We start from the raw sequence: 22,715 nt of genomic DNA, 5'->3' as shown, positions 1-22,715 counted from the left end.
ACTCTGCTAGCTAGTTCTCTTTATGTTTTGTAACTGTTTAAACCATCTTTAAATCAAAGTGTTAAAATCATCTGTTCTGTACTCTACAGATGATTTTACACAGTCCCAGTTTTTCAAGTACCATCTATACACTTTCCACCTACATACATAGAACCAGATTCTCTTCTGAGCTATGTGGAAAGGTCTCTCAGACAGCTTCACTTGGGTGAAAAGAGAACTAAAATTGTTCCCACACTGAATTCTTAGTTCCCATTATCTCCCCTGGATACAGTACTAGTACTTACCTGCTAGCTTCGTCTCTCGCCATGACTACCACCCTCAGAACTCCAGCTTTGTCCTCATGCATGTCCTGCCTCATTCTTTTCTCTTTCCCCAGAAGCTCACTAATGTGTGTGAACATATGCATACACATATAACATACATGTCTGTAACCTCACTATCCCTTCTCCAGTCCACCCCAAACTCCAGGTTTCTTGGATTTGTGTTCTTTCTCCCAGCCAGGAGAGCAGACATTGTGTCTCTGACCTATCTTCCACCCAAGATTCAGAGTGAGCTGGGTCACAGTGCCTCACTGTGTCTGTAAATTCTAGTGTGTATAAATTCTAGCTATTCGAGAGAGCAGGAAGATCTGCTTTAAGGCAAGCCTGAACAAAAAGTTCATCAGACCTCCATCGCAGTCAACAGCTAGGTATGGTGGTGCATTCTTGTCATCCCTGCTACAGGAGAAGCTGAGATCAGGTTGGTCACTGTTGCAGACAAGCCCAGGCAAAGAAGTGTTCATGAGATTCCATCTCAGTGGAAGAAGCCGAATAGAATGGAGTACCCTTGCCTTCTCCACTATAGCAAGAAACATAAGAGAATATCCCTCCAGGCATGAGACTCTCAAGACCTACAAAGCAAAAACATAGCCAGATGCCAATGGCATCTGCCTATAATCTTAGCTACTTGAGAGGGTGAGCTCTGAGAATCACAGTTCAAAGCCAGCTGAGGCAAGGAAGGCTGTGATGCTTTCTCCCAGTAGCTACCAAAAAGACATACATGCATCTGTAGCTCAAGTAGTAAAGTGCCAACCTTGAGTACAGATGCTTAGAAAAAACACCCAGAGCTGGGCACAGTAGCTCAGGTCTGTAATTCTAGCTACTCAGGAGGCTGAGATCTGAGGATCAAGGTTCAAAGCCAGCCCCAGCATAAAAGGACTTGAGACTCTTATCTCCAATTAACCTCTGGAAAACAGGGCTTGGCTCAAGGATAGAGCAGTAGCCTTGAGCTGAAGAGCTCAGGGACAGCACCCAGGCTGAGTTCACATCCCATGACCCACAAAAATAAAGAAAGAAAAAAAAGCACCCAGACCCTGAGTTCAAGAAGAGAGGAAGGAAGGGAGGGGGGGAGGGAGTAAAGAAAGGACACAAAGAGAAAGAAAGAAGAAAAGAGAGGAAAAAAAAGAAAAAGAAACAAAGTCTCTGAGACTCTTAATCCCTAGTTAATCACCAAAAGGCTAGAAGTGGAACTTGTATCTCACAGTGGTCGAGCTTTAACCCAGAATAAAAGCTCAGGGACAGTGCTCAGGTAATGAGTTCAAACCCCAAGACTGGTGCACACACACACACACACACACACACACACACACGCACGCACGCACACACGCACACACGCACACACGCACACACACATACACACACACACACACACACACACACACACGGCTGGTAGTGTTGTCTAATGGTAGAGTAGTGCTTGCCTAACATGCACAAAGCCCTGGGTTTGATTCCTCCATACCACATACGCAGAAAAACTGGAAGTGGTACTGTGGCTCAAGTGGTAGAGCACTAGCCTCAAGAAAGCTCAAGGATGGTGCCCAGGCCCTAGAGTTTAAGCTCCAGGACTGGAAAAAAAAGGACGACAGCAGCAAGACCTTATCTTAAAATAAGTTTCACAAAAGGGCTACAGACATGGCCAACAGTACAGTGTTTGTCTAGCAAGCACAAGGCCTCTAGTTCAAAATCTAGTACCACACAAAAAAAATGGAAGAGAGAGAAAGAAAGTTCAAATGAAAGAAGACAGTCAGGCAGGCAAGAAGGCAAGCAGGCAGGAAGGGAGGGAAGGATAGAGGAAGAGAGAGAGGGAAGGAATAATTTTAATCTATAAGTACCTAGCTGGAGGAATTGCCTTCCATTGGGACATAGCACATTATCTAATATGGTTCTCAAGCTCCCCTGTTCCCTCACTTCATTACTGTTTTTGGCTTTGGCTTTGTTTCAGGGCTAGAAAGCCATTAGCTCTTTCTAGACTCAGAACCTTTGCAGATATTGCTCTCCACTCTGAGTCCTTCCCTGGTTCTTTCCCTTGCTGAAGCCCAAGTCTCCCCAGGTCACGCCTGGGGAGACACTAATCATGGCACGCTTGGGTATGTCCCTGCAGAGCTATTTTCTAGCCATTGCTTCTCTTTTTGTCTTTCCTCCAATAGCTCCTGGAGAGACCTGAGGTGTCATCCTGTTTCTCTTTCAGCTGAGAGCATATTCCTTGGCTCCTAGACCTTTCTTCACCTATCTTCTAAGCTCCAGAATCAGAGAAAGTTCTTTTCTATATATGTCTCCTGACAAACACCTCTGGTGGCAGCCATTTTGTCCTCCACTTTACTTAGTTCTTTAATGAGTTGCTGAGCAAATCCTCCCTCTTTGTCCCCACTGGCCTTAGCAGGTTACCTCTGTGGCTCTGCCTATCTGCCTTTCTGCTTGCTGGCTCAGCAACCAAGTTCTGTATTTTTTTTTCCTGTGATATTCTCAGTATGGCTTTGTGCTCCAGTAAACCTTTGCCTGGGCTTTCTGAGAACCTGCTAATATTCTCATCTGGAGAACTATTTCTCCCATTTTAACTAGCATCTCAGTGGGTTGGGGTGAAAGAAGTTGAGTACTTAAGGATGAATGATTATCAGGCTCCAAGAAATCCCAGCAACAATTTTAAAGCTTAGTTCTGAGAATTTTCAGGCACCTGTTGGGGGCTGTCAAGGGCAGGAGCTACCACAGGACTGGAATTTAGGGATAACGTAATAAGCCAGACAACTTGAAGGTGGGGCTTTTGGCAATAATGCAAGAGATAATTAATTAGGCCTGTGTGGTAAGAAAGCTGCCAGGGTTGGTATCCAATACACTCACCAGAATGGGTCTTTCCAGGTGCCCAGAGAAGAGCTGGCCCAAGCTGTTCTTCTCAAGATTGACCTTTATCACCACCAGAAATTAATGTTTAACCACGGGCAAAGAAATGCAAGAGCAGAAAAGGGGTGAGTTCCAGTTTTCAGAGAGTAACCAGCCCAACCACAATCTTTCCAGTGGCTTCTCCACATTCTCCCCAAAGCTGGAAGATCCTTAAAAGGACAGTGGACCAGTAAGGAATTAGAATTCCCAGCAAGTAAGTCTCTGGGTTGATACTCGATCAGATTATAGTTGTTGGAAATGGCACCTCTTGACTCTTGGGGGCCATGTTACTGAATCATTGCCAAAAGGTTAAGTAAAGTCTTTGAAGAATCAGGGCTGTTACTGGCTGAATGTCTCTGGGCTTCGAAGAGTTTTCAGGACTGTGGGCACACACTACACGAGTATTGTGTTCACATGAACACACACAGAGGCAATCCCATATAAGTTACTGGGAATGACTTCATGTCATTCTATGGCTCAATAACAAGTATAGGTGAAAGAGATTTTCCCTTACTACATACTACCATTTTGGTGCTGAGCGCCTCATTGGATTCCAGGCACTATGCTTGCTTCACAAAATGGCGCATCAGATTCCCTTGGAGATAAAGGGGGGTAGAGCAGCAGGGAAGACCAGACTATGAATTAGACAGGAATGCAATGAGGAAATGGGAAGTTCCAGGGCACAGCACAGAAGAAGGCACAGAGAGCAAGGGCCCAGTTGGAAAAGGGAGGACCATAACTGGATGAAGAATCAGAAGTGGTAAGCTTCCCAAGGTCATGTTTAATTGGTCTTCAAATGGATCAGGATTACATTGTATTATAAGCAGGTTTCCTCACTTAGGAGGCTGAGAGCAGTTAGAGGACAGTCTATGCAGGAAAGTATAAGGCTCCATCTTTAATGTAACCACAAAAATATGAGCTAAGGCATGTGCTCAAGTGGTAGAGCACTAGCCTAGCCAGTGAGAAACCTGAATTCAAGCCTGTGCTACAAAAATAAAACATGTCCTCAATAAGGAAGGAAAACACAAATGATTTTATGTATGATTTTTAACACTCTTTTAGGGACTAAATGATTCTGAATTTTGAAATTATTCAAACTGTTTGAAGAATCAAAACAGAAGAGATTATCCTTGGATAATCTTTTGGATCCATGTAAACGAACCCCCAAATCAGGGATTTTTTTTTGTACAGTCCTGGGGCTTGAACTCGACATCTGGGTGCTGTCTCTGAGCTTTTCTACTCAAGGCTACCACTTGGGCCACAGTTCCACTTCTGGCTTTTTGGTAGTTTATTGGAGGTACGAATCTCACAGACTTTTCTTCCTGGGCTGGCTCTGAACCATAATCCTCAGATCTCAGCATCCTGAATTGCTAGGATTACTGGTGGGAGCCAATGGCATATGGCCTAAGAAAATCAATTTTTAGAAGGATAAACACAGTTTTATTTATAAGATGAGTGTGAAAATTTTAACTAGACTCTTAGTACATCATAGATTTTTTTTGTTTGTTTTGTTTTTGTTTTTGCTTTTTTTTTTTTTTTTTTGGTCAGTTGTGGGACTTGAACTTTGGGCCCTGGGCACTGCCCCTGAGCTCTTCAGCTCAAGGATACTGCCCTAACCCTTGAGCCACAGTGCTACTTCTGGTTTTCTGGTGGTTAATTGGCAATAACAGTCTCATGGACTTTAGTGCCCGGGCTGGCTTTGAACCGTGATCCTTAGATCTCACCTCCTGAGTAGGTAGGATTACAGGCATGAACCACTGCGCCTGGCTGCATAATAGTTTTATCTCAAAACTAAAAAGCATTTGAAAAATTAGAAATGTCATTAATGCCGTCATATTCATGCGCTTTCAGTTGCTGTAGCAAAATACATGAGGTGATCAATTTAAGGCAGGAAAGGGTAATCTTTGTCTCACAGTTCTGGAGGTTTCTGTTCACGGTTTGCTGTTTATGTTACTTCTGGACCTGTGGCAAGACAGTTCATCCTCATAGAGGAGCATATGGCTGCTGAAGCTCATTCATCTCAGGGCAAGGTACAGAAGAGAAGAAGAGTGAGAATCCAAATTTTCCCCATCCATCCAGGAAAAGGTCCAGTGATGTGACTTTCACTAGGCCCCAGCCCTTAAAGGTTTCACCACTGTTCAATGGCATCGTGAGCCTTCAACACACAGGCCTCTAGGGGACATTCTAGATCCAAACTGCAGCCAACTATTTATCACATTGGCAATTAAGATGCAGAAGAATACATGGCTTTCTCCTTCAGTGCAGAAATGCATTTGGTGAACTTAAACAGTCATTAATTATAGAAGAATTTCCAATCCAATGCAGTAATTAATAGTGAAATATTAGAAACACTCCATTCAACCATGTCCTGGAAAGAGATGAATCCTAGAACAGTGCCAAAAACATGGATGATTTAAGTTTTCAAATCTTTTAATAGCCATATTTTACACTACAACAGAATGAAAACAGATCTTTTGTGATGTAGCAAAGCAGTGTGTAGTCTTATACTAAAACAGTACAGCTTCAGGGAGAAAACATGTTCACTATTTCAGTTTTCACATTCTAAATGAATCGCAAAGGTCAGTTACACACTTGTTTCCTCTGCAGCATTAATTCCATTTCTTTAATTTATGCTTTAACTACATTAGTAATGTGATCTTTCTATACATCAATTCAAGGTGTTTTGAGCAAGTTCACTCCTCCCTTATATTTCCAGTCTTCCTTCTTCTTTTTCAAAGTGTTTGAGAGGTTTCATTATGTTATCTACACTCACATGTGAGCACATGTGTGCATGCATGCGCACATACACACATGACATTGATTCTCTTCTTCTCCTGTCCTTTATTTCTCCCTCCTTCCCTTACCCCACTCGTGCCACTGATAGTTCCCTTTTATATCCATGTTCCTCCATCATCATCATCATCATCATCATCATCATCATCATCATCATCATCATCTGAGGCCTAGATTCTCCAAATAAGTGAGAAAATACAATGGCTAGTTTTTTGAGCTTTGCTTACGTCAAGAACTCAATAGCCATGTCTCAAAGCTGGGGTAATCATATCAGTTCAGGAAGAGAGCACCAAAATAAGGAATTAAAAGAATTAGAAATAAGCCATGTCATCACAGCTCACAGATAATAGTAGCACTGTTCACGTGGAAATCCACCTGAATCAACAAGTAAGTTATTATAACTTTTAAGAGAAGATAGTTAAGTGGCCAGGATAAAGATCTGTGTAGAAAACTCTGTTGCAATTCTATGTGATTTTTGTTGTCTTTGTTTGGGGGTTTGTTGTTGTTTTGTTAGTTCTGGGGCTTGAACTCAGAGCCTGAGCGCTATCCTTGGGCTTTCTCAAGCCTAGAGCTCTACCACTTGAGCCACAGCACCATTTCCAGTTTTTTTCTGGGTATGTGGTACTGAGGAATTGAACCACTAGGCCAAACTCCCAGCCCACAATTTTACATGTTTGCAATGAACAGTTACCTTCTTTGATTACCAATCAGAAAGAGACCTATTAACATGTTCGTGAGAAATCACCTTTCTATTTCTGACAAAATACTTGCTTTTCTATAGAGTTATCTTTTTACATCATAAATGTCCTTCTAGTTTCTAATATCTATAGTTTAGAAACTAATATCTAGTTTTTAATATGTATAGTAAGGACAAATATACTTGTTTGTCAGACTTTTTTGGTTATCTCTAAAAGCAAATCATATAAAGAAATCTCTCTGACCCAGCATCATAAAAATAGGCTCCTCTATTGTGGTTCAAAGCCATCCTGGGCGTGATTCTTATCTCCAATTAACTATTAGAAAAAAAAATGAGAAGTGGGGATGAGGCTCAAGGAGTAGGGCGGTAGCCTTGAGCTGAAAAGCTCAGAGACAGTGCCCAGGCCCAGATTTCAAACCCTAAGACCAAAAAAAAAAATAGGCTCCTCTTTTCTTGCAAAGTTTATCTTTCACAAGCAAGGCTTTAATTCCATTGAGGTTGTCTCTTTGTTAATGGTGTGAAAAATGGATTCAACTTGAGATCTTTCCAAGCAGACAAAGCGTTGTTCCATCACTTTCTATAAGCCATCTTCTCTCTGTTGGTTTGTAGTACCACATCTTAAAATTTTCCATATTTGATTGGGAGGGAAGATTTTCTCTGGGCTCTCTGTTCTGTTTAATTCTACACATCACGATTTAAGCTGTATTCATGACTATCAAGAGAGAGTTCCCATCATCTCCATTCTCATACATATGCTGCCTTTCTTCCATCCTTTTGCTCTTCTATTTCTATTTCAGAGTTAAAAACCCATATTGGGTCTATGCCCTTATATTTTATTTTGTTAAGTAATTCATAAAAACCTTAAAAATTTGCACAATAATGGAGTAGCATATGATAATTTGACGCATGCAGGCAGTATGTCACATTAAATTAAACATATCTATCTCCTCAAACATCTGCCATTTCTTTATGGTGCAAACATTTAATATCCTTTCTCCTGGATTTCTAGGAGCACAGCATATTGTCTTTATCTTGGTGGTCATCCTGTGTGGCAGCACACCAGTCACCTAATTATAACTTAACCCTCCCATTCCTGCCTTCCCACTTCACATCCAGCCCCCATTTTCCTCCCTATTTCAGTGAAATCATTGTGTTAGATACTTCCTATACATGACATCACACACTGGTGAAGAGACAACCTTCAGCCTAGGAGAAAAATGTTTGTAAAACTATGCACCTGATGAGGGATTCATGTCCAGACTGTATAAGGGATTCAAAAAATGCAAGAGGAAAAAAAAAGACCTGATTTATAATTGAATAATAGAGCATTTCTCAAATGAAAGCAAACAAATGACCAAGAGCTCTATGGAAAAACAAAGATAAGAAAAGGTAGACATCATTAATCATGAATGAAATACAAAGCAAAGCCACGGGTGAGCCATCACCTCCCTCCAGGAAGAACACCCTTTTTATGCCTACTTCTCTTCACCCTTCAAAGTTGGCATTGGCTAATTCACTCCAATTATTCTTCTGCCTGTCACCTCCATCTTGCAATGCAGCATGGCAGGTAGAACTGCCTGTGCCCAGCCAGTACGGGCTTTGTGCTAAAGATGGTACAGGGTGTCCTATAAAGCATATCTTGGTACTGTGACCTACAAGCAGTTTCCTCACATCTCTGGGCCTGTGTCTTCATCTGAATCATGGGACTGATCATAAATAAGAACTACCTTATAAAGCAGTTGTGAAGGAGTAATGGAGGAGTCCATGTACAGAGGCCTATAGTGGAAGATAGGCAACACAATGCATTCTTTACGCAGTGAGAGATTTACTCCATGGCTAGATGTCTGGCCCCTTGCTATGTCCCAAGCTCTTGTGCAGAGCTAGTGTTTATGAGAGCCTTGTCCTGGTGAAGCTAAATGTGCATTTTCAGAGGGGTGGGGGTGGGGCTGGTCCTGATGTGGTGTGGTATATACCGAGCCACCTTCCTCAAATTTCAAGCTCCTGACCAGCCCTTTCCTTGCTAGAACCTCTTCCTCAGAGGATCATGGGCAAGGGAGAGTCCGAGCAGCTATGCCCTGAGAGCAGTAGAGACATTTATCTGTCCATTTTGTGCTCCAGGTTTCCCCTGTGGCTGGCTGACTCAGTTTGGAGGGTGAGCCAGCCTCCTGCTGTCCTTGTTCCCCTGGCGGTGGCTCCTTTGTGCACAGATGGACCTAATCTCCTTACAGCCATTATAGACCTAGTGCCTGTTGCATGAGCTGCCTGTGGAAGGAGCCTTGCAAGCTAGCTGGGATGAAGCCATGCTCCTTGTCCATGCTACCCACTCTCCAGCTCTTCTCTGTACAGCCCTCCCTTGCTGCACTGGAGGGATTATCTCGGCCCCAGCACCTGCTCCTTCAGAGAGAGGATGCCTTAAGCACAAGATGGACAGTTCCAAGGGATTTCTTGACTCTGGACTGTACTGACAAATAGTATGGGTGTGTACACATGTGATGCCCATGGTGTGCACATTGTGTGTGGTACATATGCATTGTGCAAGCATGTATACTTGATGGACATGTGCTCAGACACGTGTGTCTATAGGTGCACCTGTGTAAGTGTATTGTCTTGTGAGCACCTCCATGCTGTGTGTGGATGCTTATGTATGCATCCATATGTGCATGGAAAGGCACATATGTGTATGTTTCTGTGACTACGTATGTGCATGTGTTTGCATGTGCTTCTCTGTGCATGTGTGTGAGGTCGGGGAGAAAAGCCTCCATTGGGCTGCTTATCTGGGTGGACCCTGTTTTCTGCTCTTTATCCTCTGTAATGCAGAGGCTCCAGTTCTAGATTCATAGTACTCTTTGCAGCCCTTAAAGGAAAAACCAAATGTGGTCCCTGGAATCTTGCTGAGCAGCCAGTGGGCAGATGATTTCCCCATGACTGCCCAGTGAGCAGAGGAGGGACAGCCCCAGGAAGATGAACAAGGACAAAACAGGCTGTGCCAAGGATGGCCCCAGGTTCTAATCTCAGTCTGTCCCCTGGCTTTGTAATCTCATTGAGGACCAATAGATTTGGCACCATGAGCCTCTTACATCTGTGTCAGACAAGGTCCCAGCAGCCTCTCTTGGAAGTAGCAGACCATGAGCAAGGCTCCTTAGGGGTCACAGCACATCAACCCCATCGTCATCCCTGGAATGGAGTCTGGGGTTTCTCGTTGCCAGGAGAATCCCTGTGATACTGGACTTAAGTCTATGTCCCATACTGTGACCAGAAACACCCAGGGTTCATCTGTCGCAGCATCTCCTCAGTCCGTACATTTTCCACTTCTCCCCTGCATCCTTCTGGGCTCTGGGAGGTGCTCATATCCTGTGGGGGCAGGAGGCTGGGAGATCAGAAGATGCTCTGAGTAAATAACGCCAGGCAAGCCACGCTGATTGGCTTTGGGAGGCGGACACTTGTCTGCATAAATGGCAATCGCATCCTCTGTGCCTTTCAACTGTCACAGAGGAGAGGAGAGAGAGCTGATGGAGTAAGGAGGTGACTCTCCACTGCCTGTGAGTACTTCTCTTTGTCCTCACAGTGCCAGCTCCTGGATGGCCCTGTCCCTGGGGTTGGGGCGGGGGAGTGTACAGTGGCTTCTGGCTGTGTTGAGTCCTTGTGTATCAGTGGGAAGGGCATGCTGCCTGCGGTGAGGCTGGACACCCACAGTGAGCACAAGTGGCAGAGCTGTTGTGGGGGAACTTTCTAAGAAATCAGACTGTTGCTTGCCTTTATTTATTTAATTTTGGAAGCATCTATAAGCAACAAGTCCACCAAACCATCAGGAAATTTTGGATAATTTTTAGTCTTATTCTTTGAGTGTGGAATATAAGCTGACTCCTTTGTATACGAGCCAACCAGGTAGTAGAGGGAAAGGAGGAGGAGGGTGTATGCTCTGAAGGATAGTTGTTTTGGGGGGGGGGGGGTTATAGTGAAGCCAGAGGTAGGGCACATAGTAGTGGCTTGGAGAACAAAAGTGTGTCCTGAGGCATTAGCAATGCTATAAAAGGCTCTACAGTAATCTCTGCAGCCTGCCTCATTTCCTGGGGAAATTCAAGCAAAGGACCTGGATTTTCCCCTTAGGCATCCTTCCATTTCATCTTCAAATAAGTGCTGTTTCCCCTCCCAGAGAGAACCAAGGCAAAGGTGAGGAGTACAAAGAAAAGCCTTCCTCTCTGGAGTTGTCAAGGATGTGAAGCAGATCCTGTTCAGAGATACTCCAAGCTCCAAATGGCAACCTATGGGTTCCTTAGGCAATAATAAGGAGGGATAAGGAGTAATAAGGAGGGAGCATGAGGAGGGTGTCTGGATTTTTTTTAAAAATTGGTCATGAGCCTTAAACTCAGGGTCTGTGTGCTATCCCTAGATTTTTTTACTCAAGGCTAGTGCTCTACCACTTTGAGCCAGAGCTCCACTTTGGGTTTTCTGGTGATTGATTGGAGATAAGAGTTTCAAGGACTTTCCTGCCCATGCTGGCTTTGAACCATAATCTTCAGATCTCAGCCTCCAGAATAGCTAGGATTACAGAGGTGAGCCACCAGCACCTGGTTTATCTGGATATTTATGATGGAGACAAAAATCATGTCTGTCATGGTCACATGGCTGGGAGCCAATGTCAAATGCAAGAATGAAAACTCGCACATATGCCTATGTTTTATTTGTCTGCTATCCTGTGAGATGTTGATGGTTTTGCAACCCCCAAGCCCCTGGCTCTTTGAATGTCAATTGTGAGTCTGAGAGTGAATTTTGGAAAATGCTTTGTGGAAATTAGGTGTGAGGGTATTTCAGAAGAGCCTTAGGGTTTGTGGCATCTCTAGAGAAAGACACAAACAGTGTGCAGATGCACTCTGTACACCCATGGACTGTCATGGGATCGGAGGGAAGGTTCAAAACCTTCTGGGTTCTGAATGGTGGGTGAGAGTCCACTGGCAGAAGGAAACAGGCTTGCCTTCCACTTTTGATTAGTTCTGCCTTAGACAAGCCACCTGCTCTCCAGAGTCTGTTTCCTGTCTCTGAAGAGGGGGTAATTGTGTGAGTTTTCAGAGCCAATATACATATGAGGAACAAAGACAGGTGCTTGCATCTTGCTCCCTGGACATTATGCTCCCATTGGATGTCTTTCATGTTCAAGGAGGTGGGAGCAGGCACTTTCTTTGAACTGCAGACAGCATCAGGATTGGTTCCACCTCTGTCTGTTTCCATGGGGAATCTGTCCAAATGTGAGGAGGTAAGTTGTAGGGGCTCATCCCTCTTACTTGAAGCCACAGTTCTCCTACTCTTTTGTGGGGGAATGGATAGGACTCCAGAACTGTTCTTGGAATTATATCCACAGCTCAGTTAAGAGCTCCTGTGAAAGCCTAGGTTTGAACCTGTGACTCATAGTCTATGGTGATGATGCAGGCTAGCCAAGTCAAAGATGTGAGAAGGCACTGGCTTTAGAGGAAGAGAGGACAGCACCCACGCATGGACTTGCTGGTTATATTTCCTTCATATGACTGATAACAATCCTTTGCATGGTGAGAATGTTAAATGAGCTAGTACATACTAAGTACTTATATCAGATGATACTAATGTACTTGGATTCTTATTGTCAATATAGTCTCAAAAAATATCTTGAAGGATTCTCAAATATCCTGGTGACAGGCTAGCAATGCACAAAACAGGGGATAATACCAGCACTGGTGGCTCATGCCTGTGATCTTAGCTACTAAGAAAGATGAGACTTGAGGATTAGAGTTGGAAGCCAGGCTGGGCAGAAAAGTTTGTGAAACTCTGACCATAAATTAACCAGTATAAAGATTGAAGTAATAGAGGTACGGCTCAAATGGCAGAATTCTAGCCACTTATAGTTCTTTGGTAAAACCTGACTCAACAGCAGGAAGCCCTGACTTCAAGCCCCAAGATTGGCATACACACACAATCACACACACACACACACACACACACACACACACACACACGGAATAAAGAAAACTTTACAATTAATGGCAAAACAATACTTTTGGTTCATGGGGTGAAAAAATTGATTTTCTTCTGAAAATATGCTGACACATACTAAATAAGACTCACACCAAACAGTGCCAGGTATTTGTAACAGATAATAAAACATATGTGACATGGTCACAATTTGGCAACTGGCTGGATCATAGCATGAGTAGTCTCACAGTTTACAGAAAACATAAGTGGCTGTGGTTTGTTGTAGGCTAGTAGTAATATGACTTCTACAGTTTCCAAGGAAGGAGGAGAATGGAGGGAAAGTAAGTGACAAAGAAGAAGAATGTGTCTCACTAAGGCAACTTTTCTCCTGGCAATACACAAAGGATAAAAGTTGGAATTCTTTGGTGGTTCTACTCTAAACAAAAAAACAAACAAAAACCCCCAATAAACCCAGGCAAGGTGGCTCACAACTGCAATCTTAGCTACTCAGGAAACTGAAATTTGAGGATTGTGGTTCAAAGTCAACCTGGGCAGGAAAGTCTATAAGACTTACATCTCCAGTGACCCACCCAAAAGCTGGAAGTGATGCTGTGACTCAAGTGGTAGAGGCCTAGCCTTTAGCACAAAAGCTCAGGCATAGCACCCAGCCCCAAGTTCAAGCCCCAGGACTGACACACACACACACACGCACACACACACACACACACACACACACACACACACACACACACAAGGAAAAATAAATTTTGGGTACTGGTGGCTTATGCCTGTAATTCTAAACTACTTAGGAGTCAGATCTGAGGCTCACAATTCAAAGCCACCTCAGAGTAGGACTTAATCTTTTCCTACACAGAGTGAGAAGTCAGAGTTCTGTAGTACAAGATAGATGAACCCATTCACAATCCAGCCTTCCAGCCCATAGGATTTTGGAATTTTCAGTCCATGCCTGAAAGGTGGACTACCTTGAGATCACCATGGCCCAACACAGGAGGTTAGAGAGCTCACCTGGCTTGGCCATGATCACACCTCAAGGAAGAGTTGTCCAAGCCCATTCACTACTGAGTTCCATTAAAACTGAACATGAACTGGTTGCCACGGGCTCACAACTATATTTCCAGCAACTCCAGAGGCATAGATCTGTTGTGATTCAAAACAAGCCCAGGCAGGAAAGACTGTTAGCATATCCACCCCTATTTTGGCTTGACAGCCTCCATCCTAGGCCTTCCCCCAGGCCTAGCCACAATTGCCCACCCCTACCTAAAATACACTACTTCTAGCCCCCAAAATGCATCAGCAAAATGTGGTTGCAGCAGTCAGGAGGTTCTGCCCCAGCCACATGCTATTTCTAGTTTCTAGCTACAAGGCTTCCAGCTTTAGGTTTCCATGTCCTGCCTTCAGCTTCCCTGGAACTATATAACCATCTCCCCCTGCATAAGGAAAAGCTGCTACTCTTTATTCTGAGAGAGCTAGCCTGTTGTCCACATGATTTTCTGGGATGGTGCTTTCAAAAACTGTAAAACTCTTATCTTCAATTAACTACAAAAAGCCAGAAGTGAAGCTGTGGCTCAAGTGGTAGAGCATTATCCTTGAGGGGAAAAGCTCAGGCCCTGAGTCCAATCCCCAGGATGAGAGAGAGAGAGAGAGAGAGAGAGAGAGAGAGAGAGAGAGAGAGAGAGAGAGAGAGAGAGAGAGAGAGAAAGAAAGAACATCCATGAACATTATCTCCTTGCATTTGAGGCAATAGGAAACTTCTGTGCCTTTACATAGCCCTAGCAAGCACTGGAAACTCACAGCTGTCCTTGAGGCACAGGGGAAGCTGGGCATTTCTTTTCAGTCCTGAAGCCATCCAAGGCAGGCTTTTCTCAGGTTTCAACTATCTGTGGGCAGGTAACACTTTTTCAGGAAAGCTCTAGATCTGTGTTTGAGGCCTCCACCTTCTCAGTTCCTTTATGAGCAAGGTTGCTCCAGTCCAGCACTAGCTTGACCCTGCTAGCTATGAGACACTGTTAAAATGCTTAGCCTCTAAGTGCCTCAGCCTTTCCACCCATTGAAACAAATAATAAGCCTCAACAAGTGTTGTTTATTTGGTTATCTACTAACGACATATGTTAAAAGCTTTTTAGAGGTGGCAGAATCTTTAGGAAAGACTTTTAGGGTTCTAGAGGAAGGTCTTCAGCTCATTCAGGCATGCCTTTTTGTTTTCTTTTTTTTTGTGTGCCAGTCCTGGGGCTTGAACTCAAGGACCTGATCACTTGGCCCTAAGCTTTTGTTGCTCAAGGCTGGTGCTCTCACACTTGAGGTATAGCTCCACTTCTAGATTTTTTGATGGTCAATTGGAGATAAGAGTCTCACAGACTTTCTTGCTTGGGCTGGATTTGAACTTTAATCCTCAGATCTTGGCCTCATGAGCAGCTAGGATTACAGGTGTGAGCCACTGATACCTGGCTTTGGGCATGCTTTTGAGGTGAACCATGGGAGTGTGGTCTCTTTCCTGTTTGCTTCCTGGATCCTAAGATGAATAGTTTGCTCCATGCTAGGATACCTGAACAAGGGGCCACTTTCCAGCACAGACCAGAACCTCCAAATTCTTGAGTCCAGACGAACTTTTTCATTTTCATGGGCAAATCATCTCCAGTAGTTCATTGTAGTAATGTGAAGTTGACTTACACACATGCTTATTATAAAGATTAAATAAAAGGATGCATGTACAGACTTTACCATAGTACTAGGCATAGGTAATTTCATGTAAACAGTTATCCTTTTTGCAACCAATGAAAGTCACCCAGATTTACATTAAAGTTAATAACATTAGAAAGGGATATTGTTGTGTGTGTATGTGTGAGGACATTAGGTGGTACACAGGTTTAATTTGTTGTTGTTTGTTGGTCATGGGGCTTGAACTCAGGGTCTGTGCACTATCTGCTTTGAGTCACAGCGCCACTTCTGGATTTCTGGTGGTTAATTGGAGACAAGAGTCTCATGTACTTTCCAGGTTGGGCTGGCTTTTAACCATGATCTTAAAGATCTCAGCCTCCTGACTGGAGAAGATTATAGGCGTGAGCCACCAGTGCTGGGAAGGTTTAAGTTTTTAAATTATACTAGGAACATTTTGGTATTAAGAACGACGCTAGGCTTGTGCCTTAGCTTTACTATCAACTAGCTTAAATATCCAGCAATACCTTGTATGCCTCCAGATTTTAAATTCCTCCTTTGTAGAATGATGACAGAAAACAGTGTCCACCCAACAACAGTGCTGAGATAAAACTACCATCCTTTGATCTCTGCCTACAGATCTAGCCCCCCTCTACGTCCTTTTGGACTCTGTGGGCTGCCATGACCCCAGGTTTCTGGGAGGATTTTGCCAACTGGAGGATTGATGGAGGGTGGAGGGCGGCCCCTCCCAGCTCAGCCTCCTCCTGATAAAGTGTCTTGGCCTTGGCCCAGGGAGCAGAGCCAGTGTGGTGCTGCTCCCTCTAGCCTATGTGGAGGCAGGGAAGAAGAAGGTTGTGCAGTCTCAGAAAGTTCCCTAACCATCCTCTTACCTGGAGTCACCCAGATGATAAGTGGGAGGGTAGAATAGAAAATTCTGGACATCCCCCCTATTTCTCATGCAGCCAGAGGAATCTCCCAGCGTTTCCTTTGGTTACTGTGACTTCAGCTTCCCTCCCATCCACATCCTTATGAATCTTCTTTCTCTGCGGTTGTTAAAACTCATGGGTGGGGCCTGAGTCACATGTCTTCAGTCATAATAACATTCCTCAGAGCTCCATAGGAGCTACAAGTGGACTGGTAGAACAGCAGCCTGAGCAACAATCCAAAACAGTGCTTAGATATCAACACAAATCTGAACTCTAAAACTGTTCTACACTTCTGGCTCTGATCTTAATGAAACAGATGAGCCCATTCATGTGATGCATCAGTTACTGTGAACCAAGTTTTCAGGAGAGAACACTGAAACCACAGTTCCAGAAATTTCCCTTTTGCAAATAAATGCCTTGGTGGAGCCCCTTAGCAGAAATGCAAGTATAACTATGTCTCTGAGCAGGAACTGACCAAGATGGCTTCTAAAGCTAGAAAATGAGGTTCTTTTGCTCAGTTATTATTTTACTTTACAAAAATATTAAACTGTTTCAAGTTGATAGAAAAGCTGAGCAGGAAACAGAAAAGGTTTTCTTATATCCCTTCTTTCCTCCCAACAAGGGCGGCCTCGGCTTAGGGCAGCACTCTAGGGAGATATTTCATGCATGCTTGTGCTTTGCACACTCCCACAGGAAGCCTTCACAAGGTCAAAGGTCACAGTCAATGCAGAAGTATCCTTGACCTCAGCATGTCTTTGTATACCCCAAGGCCTTTCCTGCACAGGTTTTGATTATTCCTATGCTTCATGGTCACCGTCAAAAAATACTCTCATAGAGTTTCTTTGTAGCATGTTATGTTCTTGAACTGGCCTTGTAAGACTTAAACATAACTTGGAAGATTTTTTTTTTCTTTTTAAGACCAAGGTATCAGATAGGCATTCTTCCAATTAGTCCAAATCTTACATGGCTAGAAACTTCTTATGGCTTGATTGGAAGCATACAGAAAGAACATGTTGATCAAGAAGCCAGGATTTGTGCAGATATACTCAAGGGACTGAAAAGAAACATAGGTCCTCACAGTCCTGGGAGGGAATCTGTGGTTTAAGAATAGAAATTATGGTTTCTGCCCTTTCTGAATTAATGCAAGAACAACAACAACTAAAGCCAGTGGAATTCTTTTCATCAAGATAAGAAAGTCTCCAGAGGGACAAAATCTCCAGGGTCCCAAGGTTTGAAGTAAAACAGGCCCGGTGTCAGTCAGAGGGCAGGACCATGGACAGATACAGATACAGGGTACTGGGGATGGTCTCCCTTCTGCATGCCAGGCTCTGTCATGCCAGCACTCACAGTGGGATCTAGATTTGTAATCACCAGCCCAACTTCCTTACCCAGCTCCCATGGAAGAAGAAGTCCAAATGTACTTTCACCACCTATAAAAACACATCCTGTATGGTAAGATTCTGGGCAAATAACTCTGTGGAGTCTAGGGATTAAAAGCTCCATGCTACAGAGTGAAGACTGAGGCTCAGGATGCTGGAAATGATCAGGCTCTCAGAATTGCAGGAATCTGTCATAGTTGAGTTCTGATTGAGTTCTGATTGTGTGTGTGTGTGTGTGTGTGTGTGTGTGTGTGTGTGTGTGTGTGACAGATATATGACCAGTTGGTGGTTTGGGCTCAAACCACCAACTAGCTACTCAGGAGGCTAAGATCTGATCTGAGGACGCCAGTTCGAAGCCAGCCCAAGAAGAAAAATCTGGGAGATGTTTATCTCCAATTAACCAGTAAAAGGACAAAAATAAAGGAGAGGCTAGAGCACTAGACTTTAGCAAAAATAGCCAAGTGAGAGCACAAGACCCTGAGATCAAGTTCTAGTTCTGGTACCCCCCAAAAGTTGGAAATCTCACATCATTCATTCATTCATTCATTCATTCATTCATTCTTATTCAGCAATTTTAGCAGAGCTTCTTTTTTGTTTTTATTTTTTATTGTCAGGGTAATGTGTAGAGGGGTTACAGTTACATTCACTAGGTAGTAGATGCATTACTTCTCACATATTGATACCCCTTCTTATGTTTTTGTCCCCATTTCCCTCCCCCACCCCTTCCCAATCATCTTGTTTTCCCCCTTCCCTTTCCTATTTCAAATAAACAAATAAATGTATATATAATATTCCAGGTAACAAAGTCAGATGCTGTAACAATACGAGATTAACCAAAGGGCAAAAAAGAGAAGAAAAATAACATAGTCCATTAAGAACAACAATCACACAAGATAAAGCTCTTGTTTCTATATCCTAGAGATCCTTTCATTTAGTCTCATCCTATATGACCTTTTGTACCTAGATTTTGAACTATTATAATTTTCTGCTATGAGAGTCCAAGGTTTGCACTAATTATTACAAATGAGGGAAGCCATTGAGCCTATGTTCCTCTGGGTCTGGCTTATTTCACTTACTATGATTTTTCTCGAGTTTTTCCATTTCCTTACAAATGGGGCAATGTCGTTCTTTCTGGTGGCAGCATAGAATTCCATTGTGTATAAGTACCACATCTTCGTGATCCAATCATCTACTGAGGGGCATCTGGGTTGGTTCCATATCTTCACTATGGTAAATAGTGCTGCAATGAACATCATTGTGCTAGTGGCTTTAGTATGTCCATGTTTCTGAACTATCGGGTAAATGCCAAGGAGTGGTATTGCTGGGTCATAGGGGAGCTCTATGTTTGGTCTTTTCAGGAACTGAAAAGTGGTTGAACAAGTTTACACTCCCACCAACAGTGTAGTAGTGATTCCTCCTGGCCACATCCTGCCAGCATCTGTTATTAGATTTCTTGATCATGGCCATTCTAATTGGAGTGGGATAGAATCTCAGAGTTGTTTTGATTTGCATTTCTTTTATGGCCAGAGATGTGGGACATTTCTTCATGTGTCTATAGCCTATTCTTATTTCCTCTTCAGAGAGACTCTATTTAAGGCTTTAGCCCATCTTTTAATGAGGTAGTTGTTTCTTCGAAGATTTGTTTTGAAGTGATTCAATTTTTTTAGCTGTAGATATATTTTATATATGAGGCCTTTGTTGTATGGCTAGTGAAGATCTTCTCCCACTCTTTGGGCTTTCTATTTAACTGGATAGCTATGTCCTTTGCCATACAGAAACTCTGCAGTTTAATGCGGTCCCATTTATTCAAACTTCCTTTAATTTGTTGTGTTTATGGGTCTTCATTAAGAAAGTTTCGACCTGTGCCAAGGAGACCTAGTGTATCTCCTATTCCTTCTTGTAAAGTTTTCAGGGTATCTACTTTTACCTCAAGGTCTTTGATCCATTTGGAATTAATCCTGATGCAGGGTGACACAAAAGGATCAAACTTTAGTTTTCTGCAGGTGCTTAACCAGTTCTGCCAGCACCACTTGTTGAAGAGGCTGTCCCTTTTCATTCTATTTTTTGGCTCCCTTATCAATGATTAGGTGGCTATATGTCTGTGGGTTGATTTCTGGGTCTTCAGGTCTAATCCATTGGCCCTCAGGCCTGTTCTGTGCCAGTACCAAGCTGTTTTGGTTACCATAGCTCTGTAATAGAGTCTAAAGTTTGGTATTGCTATTTCTCCAGCGCTGTTCTTTCTGTTAGGGATTGTTTTTGCTATACAGGGTCTTTTATTATTCCATATGAAATTTTAGATTGCTTCTTCTATTTCCTTAAAGAATGACATTGGAATATTGATGGGTATTGTGTTGAATTTGTAGATAACCGTTGGCAAGATTGCCATTTTCATGATGTTAACACTTCCAATCCAGGAGCATGGGAGGTTTTTCCACTTCCTCAGTTCTGCTTTAATTTCCTTTTTCAGGTCTTTAAAGTTCTCATCATAAAGGCCCTTTACATTCTTAATTAAGTTAACCCTTAAGTATTTTATTTTCTTTGAGGCTATTGCAAAAGGAGTTGCTCTCCTGATTTCTGCCTCACTTTTCTCATTGTTGGCATACAGGAAAGCAGTTGATTTTTGAGGGTTAATTTTATACCCAAGCAAAGCTTCTTGTGGTCTAGTTCCTGGGATTTTTGTTGAAGACTCTCCTTGGAGCATCCTCCAGTTAGCAAAGGATTTCAGTTGAATAAATTGCAATAGAAAGTAAGATAATACCATGAGTGAGTGGCTATGGGGACTTTGGGGAGCATTCAGGGGAGTTTATATTTTTCAGAAGCATATAAGTTTGCAGGTGTGCTCCGACTGCCATTGGTACAAGAAGACATGGAGTCAGAAATCCTAGGCTCACTGTGCATGACAAAGGCTGCATGTAAAACCTGTGGAACACAGCTGCTACTACACAGATCAGATTATATCAACAAAAATGCTTTCATGGACCTGGGCAGGCATAAGCCTTTGCCACGATCATGTACTCATCTCTCAGCTAATATTTGCCCAGCTTGGAGGCACACATTATCAGACAGCTCCAAAATGAGCACCAAAGTCTCGGTGGGCTTGCACCAGGCACCTTCTGTAAAGGTCATGGTGGATAAGAATCTGCAAATAAAAGACAGAGGACAATTTATGAAATATCAGCCAGGTATCACCTTAGAATTTGTCTGGGAATGCTTCTTTTGATGGCAAATTGGTATGTATTTGTTTTTTTATTGCCTTTTGGCCATATAGCTGTCTTGTTCCCATGAAAAGGAGACTGCTGTGACTCTAAAAAGCCATTGTAACTTTCTTAATTTTATCCAGCTCCTAATTCTTAGGCTTTACTGTGCTTCAGAGGACAAGCACATCTTGCTAGCATATGCACTTAAAAGCTGTTTCTGTTCTATAATCTATAATCCTAGCTACTCAGGAAGGCTGACATCTGAGGGTCAAGGTTTGAAACCAGCCCAGGCAGGAAAGACCATGAGTCTGCTATTTCCATTTAATTCCCCCAAACCTGGAAGTGGAGTCACAGTCCAAGGCTGATTCTTTCTATTTTGTAACTGAGGTTAGGTGATCCTATAGTAAATAACAGGGCTGGATTCCACTTCAGAACACATGGGCTCCCAGGGCTCGGCCTGGGTTTTCTCCCAAGGCCCCCTGAGCCTCAGGCCCTGCCTCTGAGGCACACCATAGGGATGCTGCTCAAAGGGATGATCCCTAGTGGGTTGATTGCAAACAGCTTATTCCCCATGAAATAAAACATTGACCCTATGTGTCTATCCAAGGGTAAATCTCATGTATGAAAAATAAAACCACACACCTTTATTTTGTATGGAATAGAAAGCATAGTGCCTCTTCTTGTGGAGGGCCCAGAACAAGAGCCTAGTTAGAAGCAATCCCACTGCCTTTTCTCAACCTCATCTCAAAAATGTGTCTCTATTAAATGGCTATGGAAGGGCAGAGGTTGAACTTGGACCAGTATTTGTCAACAATGTTAGAATGGATCATGGATGTCAGTGTGTGTGTGTGTGTGTGTGTGTGTGTGTGTGTGTGTGTGTGTGTGTGTGTTGCTGTGGGTTTTTTTGCAGTGCCAGACCTGGGGCTTAAACTCAGCCTGTGGGCGCTGTCCCTGAGCTTCTTTTGTTCAAGGCCAGTGTTCCACCAGTTTGTGTCACAGCTCAACCTCTGGCTTCTCAGTAGTTTATTGGTGGTAAGAGTCTCATGGACTTTCCTGTTGAGGATGACTTCAAATTATGATCCTTAAATCTCAGCCTCCTGAATAGATAGGATTACAGACATGAACCTCCAGCACTGAGAGGTTCTTTGTCTTTTATTAAAAATGAAATTAGAAGAAATCATGCTGTCATCTATTCTGTTGCTGATGAAGAAAGGAAAGGATCATTTTGCCAAAGAATTGTTTATCTAATATCATATCCATCTTATCTAGACATGGAAGTCCCCTGGTTGAGGGTTGGATGGCCTCCAGGGTGCAGAGATCCTGCCCAGGTGGTCCTAACTTATTTCCTTGCTTGGAATTATGTTCCCTCTGGTTCTGAGACTATAGAATGCTTTGAAAATGAATTTTTTGGCTCTATCTCTTACAGATCCCAGTCATCATGAATGCAAGTGAGTTTCGGAGGAGAGGGAAAGAGATGGTGGATTATGTAGCTGACTACCTGGAAGGCGTTGAGAGACGCCAGGTCTATCCGGATGTGGAACCTGGCTATCTGCGGCCCCTGATCCCTGACACTGCTCCCCAGGAACCAGAGGCATTTGAGGACATCATCCAGGATGTTGAGAAGATAATTATGCCAGGGGTAGGTGTGTGCTTAGTCACAGAACAGAAGGGTGTGTGCTAGTGTGACACACAAGGTCACATGCAAAGGTATTATTATACCAAATCCTTACAACAGTTACATTGCAGAGAAATCTTTCTCTTTTGGGAGGCAATTTTTTTTAAAAATTATTATAAAAGTGATGTACAGAGCAGTTTACGGTTACACAAATCAGAAGGCAAGTACATTTCTTCTGGAAAAAGTTACCCCTTCCTGTGGTCTCTCCCAGTTTTCCTCTCCTGCTCCTTATCCACTAATTGTA

At 43.2% G+C, this 22,715-nt stretch overlaps 1 protein-coding gene across 1 annotated transcript in view; it reads left to right on the top strand.

The window, feature by feature from the left end:
- The first annotated feature begins 3,300 nt into the window (after positions 1-3,300).
- Positions 3,301-22,715, top strand: part of Ddc (dopa decarboxylase) — a 96,078-nt gene continuing 76,663 nt past the window's right edge. Inside the window, exons 1-2 of the mRNA XM_090332218.1 lie at positions 3,301-3,405; positions 22,223-22,435. Coding sequence (XP_090188344.1) covers positions 22,235-22,435 — 201 coding nt within the window. The 5' untranslated portion in view covers positions 3,301-3,405; positions 22,223-22,234. The remainder of the gene's footprint in view (positions 3,406-22,222; positions 22,436-22,715) is intronic.

Source organism: Megascapheus bottae, chromosome 5 (assembly GCF_031878675.1).
Source record: "Megascapheus bottae isolate mThoBot1 chromosome 5, mThoBot2.hap1, whole genome shotgun sequence".
Classification (NCBI taxonomy): Eukaryota; Metazoa; Chordata; class Mammalia; order Rodentia; family Geomyidae; genus Megascapheus; species Megascapheus bottae.
The sequence above is the reverse complement of the archived record's forward strand: the minus strand, read 5'-3'. Positions and strand labels throughout refer to the sequence as shown.